This window comes from Malurus melanocephalus, unplaced genomic scaffold (assembly GCF_030028575.1).
Source record: "Malurus melanocephalus ecotype Western Australia unplaced genomic scaffold, MMel_1.1 scaffold_491, whole genome shotgun sequence".
NCBI lineage: Eukaryota > Metazoa > Chordata > Aves > Passeriformes > Maluridae > Malurus > Malurus melanocephalus.
This window is the reverse complement of record NW_026623723.1, coordinates 45,466-53,675: the sequence shown is the minus strand read 5'-3', so window position 1 is coordinate 53,675 and position 8,210 is coordinate 45,466. Positions and strand designations below refer to the sequence as shown.

The 8,210-nt window shown below is 48.5% G+C and overlaps 1 protein-coding gene and 1 non-coding gene across 2 annotated transcripts in view; both read left to right on the top strand.

Annotated features, from left to right (window-relative positions):
- The window catches only part of LOC130582408 (inhibitor of nuclear factor kappa-B kinase subunit alpha), a 23,618-nt gene continuing 15,408 nt past the window's right edge, over positions 1-8,210 (top strand). The window contains exons 1-13 of the mRNA XM_057381085.1: positions 1-390; positions 492-576; positions 876-954; positions 1,368-1,469; positions 2,200-2,414; positions 3,086-3,204; positions 3,367-3,451; positions 3,975-4,115; positions 4,930-5,041; positions 5,735-5,814; positions 6,639-6,848; positions 7,231-7,350; positions 8,098-8,195. Coding sequence (XP_057237068.1) covers positions 368-390; positions 492-576; positions 876-954; positions 1,368-1,469; positions 2,200-2,414; positions 3,086-3,204; positions 3,367-3,451; positions 3,975-4,115; positions 4,930-5,041; positions 5,735-5,814; positions 6,639-6,848; positions 7,231-7,350; positions 8,098-8,195 — 1,469 coding nt within the window. The 5' untranslated portion in view covers positions 1-367. The remainder of the gene's footprint in view (positions 391-491; positions 577-875; positions 955-1,367; positions 1,470-2,199; positions 2,415-3,085; positions 3,205-3,366; positions 3,452-3,974; positions 4,116-4,929; positions 5,042-5,734; positions 5,815-6,638; positions 6,849-7,230; positions 7,351-8,097; positions 8,196-8,210) is intronic.
- Positions 6,925-7,064, top strand: LOC130582434 (small nucleolar RNA SNORA12). The gene has a single exon (XR_008966315.1). It is a non-coding gene; the product is annotated as a small nucleolar RNA SNORA12 (small nucleolar RNA).

Below are 8,210 nucleotides of genomic sequence, written 5' to 3'. Positions count from 1 at the left end.
AAAATGGCCCCGCTCTTACCTCATCCCCTCTACTACCTTCTCACAGGTTTTCCAAATTTAATGCCAACACTGACAGGAGCGCTAACACAGCAGGTTAAAGGACACAGCCACAGTGAACATGCGTAATTCCTTGCGGACAGCGGGATTTAAAACTTCCCGCTGATTCCAGTTGGTTTTGTCAGGCTTCGGGCACCGCCCACCCGGGAAGCGGCGGAGCGCTTTGGGCGGAACACCCGGAAGTGGCGGAGCGCTTTGGGCGGAACACCCGGAAGTGGCGGAGCGGTTTGAGCGGAACACCCGGAAGTGGCGGAGCGCTTTGAGCGGTGCCCCAGGAAGTGGCGGGAGCTTCGGGTCAGGAGTGTTGGTGATGGCGGCGGCACCGCTGCGCGTGTGAGTGGGACGGGAACGGGACGGGGGCAGAGGCTGCTCAGATTGCGGTGGGGCCGGGGCCCAATTGGGCCGTACCGCTCTTAACGCGTGGTTTCCCGCAGGCTGGCGTGTGGCGATGTGGAGGGGCGGCTGGAGGCGATCTTCGGGAGGGTCCGCGCCATCCAGGCCAAGAGCGGCCGCTTCGAYGTAAGGCTTGTGGGGCTTGGGGCGGGGAGGTGGATGCGGTGCTGTTCCCGCGGGGTTCCCTTTCCCGTCCTGGGGTGGCCGAGGCCAGGAGCCCTTCCGCCGGGRCRCAGGAGGAGTGCCCGGGTAGGGTTSGCGTGCAGKGGATGTGCCGGGACTGCTGGGTGGGTGTAACACTGGGCATAGATAAACACAGGGGAATCTCTTCACTGTAGTAAACCAAACTACTGAGGTGGTGCAAGCACAGCCTTCGTGTGTGTTCTSTCTGTGTCTGCAACTCCTGCTTTATCCGGTGTTTTTAGATGCTKTTGTGTGTCGGAAATTTCTTTGGCTCTACTTCCGAGGCAGAGTGGGCCGAGTACCGCACGGGGGCCAAGAAAGGTAAGAAAAGCAGCTGGTGTCACCTTGCGGGGCTGGCACCAACTCACAGCCCTCCCTGGCATTCAGGATGCACAGCTGGGCACTGTTAAAGCAGTTACACTCCAGCCGGGAARCCCTACACAGGAGGGAAAGATGAGTTTGTTTGGAACACCCCTGGGTTTAGGGCTGTGGATCATTTTGGAGCTAATCTTACACAGGYAGGGGAGGGAGGTGTGGGCAGGACAGAGGTTGTTCAGAGGTTGGGTGTTCTTACTCTACAGGAAGGTTTCTTGTCCTGTGCTCATTGTTCCCAAGGTGTAGTGGAGGGTCTGAGTGGATGGGGTTTCCTGCTGTGATTATGGRGGAATGTGGGATGGACTGTGTTGGTGCACTGGAATTAAAGCTGACTGAGTGCGTGAGGTTTTCTCTTTCAGCTCCAATCCCAACTTACGTGCTTGGTGCTAACAACCAGGACACCCTGAGCTATTTCCCCGATGTCAGTGGCTGTGAATTAGCTGAGAATATCACTTATTTGGGTAAGGCACAGGGAAGTTGGGGTCAGGGTGCAGTTTTTGCCTCCTGGGGCTTTCATGAGCATTCTCTCRTCTTCCACTTTAACACCTTCTTTTTGCTGGGAATTTTAAGTGGCATCTTTCATCCTGCTGTCMAGTCTGGGGTTGAACTCGGTATTGATACAATCTGTGTAAAATGGGAAAGAAAACCCTGCTTTCTTGATTTGTATGTTTTTTAATTCTCTGACACTGAACTTGCTAACCAGAAGGAATGATGGTTGCAAGAGCCTGTTCTTTGAGGGAATCTTATTCCCAGAGTGTGTCTGCATCTGTGTGGGGAAGGTTTAGTCCTTGAATATTATTGGGCTGTGTTGGACTAGCAGAGATAGCAAGTGAAACTCTKACAAAGCTACAAGGAAAAACCAGTTTCTTTCCAGAATTGCCACCTGGCCAAAAATATAACAAATTAGAGACACTTGGGTTTTTTTTCACTGAGGCTGCATATTGGTGTGGATGAATTTTTGGGAAGCAAGGTAGCAGGGAGGAGGGGGAAGACTGGGGGTTGTCTGAAGCCCTTCTTTGTGGGCAGGATTGGGTTTGAGCTGTTGTGCCCAGCGATGTCATTGCTCCCAGCACAGAGAATGAGCTGTCTGAGGGCAGCTGCAATGGCAGCGACTCTGCACTGCTGCTGCCCTGCCCCAGGGGGTTCCCTGGCCTGCCTGCAGCTCAGGGATGTGTGTGTGTGTCGCTGCAGGCCGCAGGGGTGTGTACAGCGGCTGCTCGGGGCTGCAGATCGCCTACCTGAGCGGCACCGAGGCGCAGGAGCAGCCAGCACCCGCACACAGCTTCAGTGCCAAGGACGTGGCTGAGCTGAAAACATCCCTGCTSTCAACCCCARACTTCAGGGGCGTGGATATATTGCTGACATCCCCCTGGCCCAGAGATGTGGGGACTTTTGCCAACAGCGCGGTGAGTGTTCTGTTTCCCAGGGGATTTAACAAAGCATTGCCTTTCTGTTTGCTCTGGCACTTTGGGTTGTTGGGCCCCCTTCGAGTACTGCAGAAAGCTGGGAGTAAAAACAAAGACAGCAGATGTTCTGGTTCTTCTTCAGAAGAACTGAAGGGGAAGGGGATTTATGAGACTTCAGGGCTTTTTATAGTGTTTTGGTGGTTATTTCCTGAAGTATCAGTCAGGTGGTCTGGATTTTGAGGTGTTGTTTCATTTGTGTCCAATTTTGTGTTGTTAGTGTTCCTGAATAGAAATGATTTTCAGATTATTTAAAACCTGCCTGGACAGAAAGGCCACACACATGGCAAAAGAACTCCTCTCAGTTTCTTAAACATCCAGTAAAAGATATGATCCTCTGTTTAAATGCATGAAGAACCTTCCCTCACAGCACAGTAGCCAACCCTACTACCCTTAGGTGTTGGAGAGAAACATTTGYAGGGATGTTCTGGCTTAAAAAGAAAACTCAGATCTCAGAAGTTCCCATGGGGGCTCTCGGTAGTTCACTAYGTCATTCTACAATTGACATGAATTTCCTGGGAATGTACTCACTCAGACGTACAGAGAAGTATATTAAACCTTTCTTTTCCCTGCTCTGAGATGGGTTTAAATAAAACTTGGTTTGTGTTTCATAGGGAGAAATAGACACCAAGAAGTGTGGCTCCAAGTTAGTATCAGATCTAGCTGCAAGTCTCAAACCAAGATACCATTTTGCTGCCCTGGAGAAGACCTATTACGAAAGACTTCCTTACAGGTTTGTAAAGTCATGTGAAATCTCATTTATTTTCTAGTAAGGGTTCAGTTTTAAAGAACACAGGAGGACTGATGTACTGTCTGAGTATCTTCATGGCAGACAACTCCCACTGTCCTTTCAATGCTGTGTGGGTCACTACAGCCAGGTTTTGYATCCTTACAGAAATCACATGGTGCTACAGGAGACCCCACAGCACGTGACCAGATTTATTGCACTTGCTGATGTTGGCAATACAAGCAAGAAAAAGGTACTGACACCCTTGAACCTTCTTTTTTTTCTCAAGTACAACAACAGGGCAGTGAGGCCAGTTAGAGGGCAACATCAGGTACTTCAGAGGCTGAAGTGGAGGTATCTGGCTCACTTGAGCAATAGGTGCCATTTGCCTGTTGYGTCAGATGGGTAAGGGCCTGCACAGTGTGTTCTGAGGCACAAATCACTGAAAATAACAAACTTCTGGGATGAGATTTTTAACTTGTTTCTCTTTTCCCCTTAATAAAGTTACAGAATACTGGTTGATATTTAAGCATGCATGGGATCCAGGGTGGTAACAAAAAAGGCCAGAAAGAAGGCCTGGAAACAGACAGGGATCAAGGACACACTCCATAAACTCCAGGGTGGGACATGGGCACAGGGCAGATGTTTTTCCATGCCTTGCCTTGGCACAAATGCCAATATGCTGAGTGGTGTGGAGCTCAGTGTCTTGGGTGATCTCCTCAGAAGTGCAGCTGTGGCAGGAGCTGCTGGTCCCTGAGCCCCTGTGTTTGTTGCAGTACCTCTATGCCTTCAGCATCGTTCCCATGAGTGCCATGGACCCTGCAGAACTGGTGAAGCAGCCTCAGGATGTCACCGAAAATCCCTACMGGAAACTGAAGAAGGAGGCTCCCAAGAGCAAAGGCCCGCTCTGTGCAGAGGTACAGCCCTGTGCTTCTCCACTTGTGCCCTCTCTGTGCTCACAACTCTGCTTGGCTTCCCCTTTGGGATATCTGTTCAAAACTCTGCCAAGGAGACAGGCTGGGAGAGCTGGGGGTGTTCAGCCCGAGAAGGCTCCAGGGAGACCTTCCACTTCTTAAAGTAGGTTTATAAGAAAGATRGGGACAGAGTTTTTTCCTTTGCAGCATTCTAATGGCATTTTGCTGTATGGGATAACTCACTTGAATGTTTTCAACCCCTGGTGAGTCTGTGACAAGTTAACATCTCTAAGAAATAAAGGCATTCTTTTGGTATTGGCTGGCAAATGAAAATATTAGAATAATCCATAAAATCAGGCAATTCTGAAGGTTCAGCATAAGACTGAATAGGAGAGTCTTATGATTTGAAGCAGCTCTCCCAGAATTTTTTCTCTGACTGAAGCAGGCAAAGCTTGCTCCATTACTAGGAGAACAGTTCATTCTGTTCCAGGATATTCAGAAGACATTTCTTCCTGGAAAGGGTTGTCAGTCATCAGGAGGGGYTGCCCAGGGAGGTTTGGAGTGCCCAAGGCCCATCCTGGAGGTGTCCAAGGAAGGGCTGGAGGTGGCACTCAGAGCTCTGGGCTGGGGACACGGTGGGCATTGGGCACAGCTTGGACTCCGTGGGCTGGGAGGACTTTTCCAGTCTCAGGGATTCTGTGATATTGATGCTTTTCAGAAGTGATTCACAGCTCTTCAGGAAAAATGGAATTCTTGTATATATTCTTGCTTTCTGTGATGCAGTTCTAACAGGCTTCACTTTTCATTTCCTAAACAGGAAGAGCCAGCTTGTCAGTTTTTCTTTGACTTGAACAAGCACCAGGGAAAGAAACGTCCCTCAGATGGGAAAGAGAGAGGGGTCACCCAACCTAAGCAAGCCAAGAAACCCCGTGAGTATGCTTTTTTCCTGAGCTCTTCTCTCGAGGCATTGGATGGACCAGGTCACTCCATGTTCCTCACACTGTTGAGCTGTGTCAGCTGGCCTGTGAGCTCTGTCACTGTGCCACRTGCTGGAGGAATGCAGAAGGATAACGGGTCCCTTGTTTCCAAGGGAAAATAGGCTTCAWTAGGTGAAAGAAGGATTAAAAGCATAGTTTAAAAGCTCTTTGGGTCCGTGGTGGTATTTACCCTTTAAACCAGACTGGCTTCTGAATGTGGTACTTCTGCAAAGCTCAGCTCAGGTATCAYAATTTGGGTGTGAATCCAGGTGTTTTGACTGTGATGAATAGACCAGAACTAACAAGTGTGTTTGACAGCATCAGCCCTTGTCTGTAGCTGTGCAGTAATTTTACCTCATTTTGATTCGTTTGCTTACMTTTGCTGGTATTTTCTTATTAGTGAGCTGGAACTACCTGGAACTACTGAATTCCTCCTTTATTAGGTTATAGCATTCCAGRAGAATGGCTGTCAACAGGGTGTGACTGCCACCACCTCTTCTCTTGCTGGAATTTCCCTGGCCACAGTTGTGTTCTTCCTAAACCTTCAGCACTTGATCAGYTGGGAAGGGTGACTGGAAAATAGCAGGTTTTCTGTGTTCTGACAAATATRCCTTGTGCTAATCCTTGTTTTCTTTCCCAACAAAGCTCAGCCCACGGGACCCTGCTGGTTCTGCCTGGCCAGCCCCGAAGTGGAGAAGCACTTGGTTGTCAGTATTGGCACACATGTAAGTACCTGTAGCATGGATTTTGCTATGTTAGAATCATGCTAGGATGTGGCAAAACAAAATACCAATGACCAATTTTAAATTTAAAACAAACTTCATTTGCAGCTGGCTCTTGGGTTTGCTTTCAGTTTCTTTGCATCTCCTCTACAAACACATAAACTTAAGAAGTGAAGCGTGGCCCAGTTTGTTCCAGCAGCAGAGCTGGATTCCAGTGCCAGAACCCTTTTTGCTGTGCCTATGTTACAATCTGGCAAAACTTGGGGAAGTCAGCTGGGACCTGCTTTGGCAGCAGGATGCATCTGTGCCACATTTCCCTGGAATGGCTGGTTCCAGCTTTGCTCTAGAGAGATGAAAGAGAAAATATTTCCAAGATACACTTCAAGGTGATGACTTTGAAGTTTATTCCATCATTGTTATGTGCACTTTGCTTTAAGGTACTTCTTTGGTATAATCCATTTACAGGGACAGGTTTGTTCACAGGGTTAGTTTAAATTTTTAAGCTGATTTTCACATCAGAGTAAAAAATTCCTGCCACAGTGGTGAAGTTTACTCAGCTGCTTCCTTGCAGGCAAGGCATTTTGCAGGCAAGGCAAAAGATACTTTTTTTTTTTTCCTTTAGTAGTTCCTCTGTCTCTTTCTCATTCCTCTAATGATTAATAAATTCAGTATAAAAMCAAATCCAAATTAAATTGGTAATAAACAATCCCTAATAAGCAATATAGATGACTCTCCTGTTCCTGAGGCTGGGGGCTTCTCAGAATGAGTAGTCAGAGAGTAAATTCCCACAGCACAGTGAGTAACTGGTGTGTGTTGTTTCACTCTAGTGYTACCTTGCCCTGGCCAAAGGGGGTTTGTCACCTGACCACGTCCTGATTTTGCCAATTGGGCACTATCAATCAGTGGTGGACTTGTCTTCAGAGGTGCTGGAAGAAGTGACCAAGTACAAGGCTGCTTTAAAGGAATTTTTCAGAAGCAAGGGAAAGAGATATGTCCTATTCGAAAGAAACTATAGGAGTCAGCATCTGCAGCTACAGGTATGATTTGTGTGGGAAAATATAAACTTGCACTGAATATAAATTCCAAATGAAATGAAAGAGTAATTTAGGGCTTTAGTGTGGTGGTTGCTGTTTGTGGCAGATCTGTAAGTGTATCAGATCTGTATCAGAACTCCCACAGACATCAGAAAGGAGAAGGCTGTGCTGAGAACTTCAAGCTTTCMGTTTTCAGCTCTCTGTCCAGCTCCTACAGGACAAAAGGTCTCATAAGTTTAAGCCTGTAGAGATGGGTGCTCACCTGTCTCATGTGATGATGCTGAGCTGTACTGAGGAGCACACCAGCTCCTGTGATGGACTGATGGCTTTCTGCAAATGGATTGTCTGGTCTTTTTTTTATGGAAATGTTCTCCTCCCTCTGCAGGTGGTTCCCATCCCACTGGACCTCTGTACTTCAGAAGACATTAAAGAGGCCTTTATTGCACARGCACAGGAGCAGCAGATTGAACTGTTAGAAATCCCAGAGCACTCGGATATTGCACAAGTATGGGGCCAGATTTCACCTGTCACTTCCTCTGTCCTGCGTAAGCTGCCCTATCCCTCTGAGGTCACTTTGTGGGTTGGGGTTAAACTGTTGGAGGCAGAACCTCATGGACTTGATTTGGGGATGTGCCAGGGGTGTTCTGCTCTGGGAGAAGTTCCCATGAACATAATTTCTCATCTGAGGAATGTGAGCATAGCCTCTTTATAGGCTTTTCAAAAAATGTGCTGTGCTAGGCCAGGGTGACCTAGCTGAGGTTAAAAATGACCAGACCTGCCCGGTTCTTGTTTACTCACTGCAGAATTAAACCACAACATATAATAGTGCCCAGGCTGCATCACCACCGGTGATCCCAGCAGGAAGTGACCCACTGCTCTTTCCTCCCATGGAGGATATTGTTTGAGGTCAGGCACTGACCTCAGGCAGTTTGATGTRGWTGTTTTTCCAAGTTTCCTCTCTGGAGAGAGAAYTGTGGCATGGAGAGGACAGCTGGGTCACCAGCCTCTGAACTGTCACGTGACAGCTCTTCTCAGAGCCAGTGTCTCTTCCCACCTTTCTTCCGAGGAAGGGTGATTAGACATTGGAAGGGGCTGCCCAGGGAGGCGGTCGAGTCACCAGCCCTGCAGGTGTTTAGGGAAAGACTGGCCGTGGCACTCGGTGTCTGACTCCCATTGCCAGTCTAGTTAACATAATCTCAGAGGCCTTTTCCAAGCAAACTGATGTTGTGGTTCCGCTATTCCCAACCCGCAGGTGGCTCAGCCGGGGACGCCCTACTTCTAYGTGGAGCTGGACACGGGGGAGAAGCTGTTCCACCGCATCCGCGGCCGCTTCCCGCTGCAGTTCGGCAGGTTCGTGTTTCACCC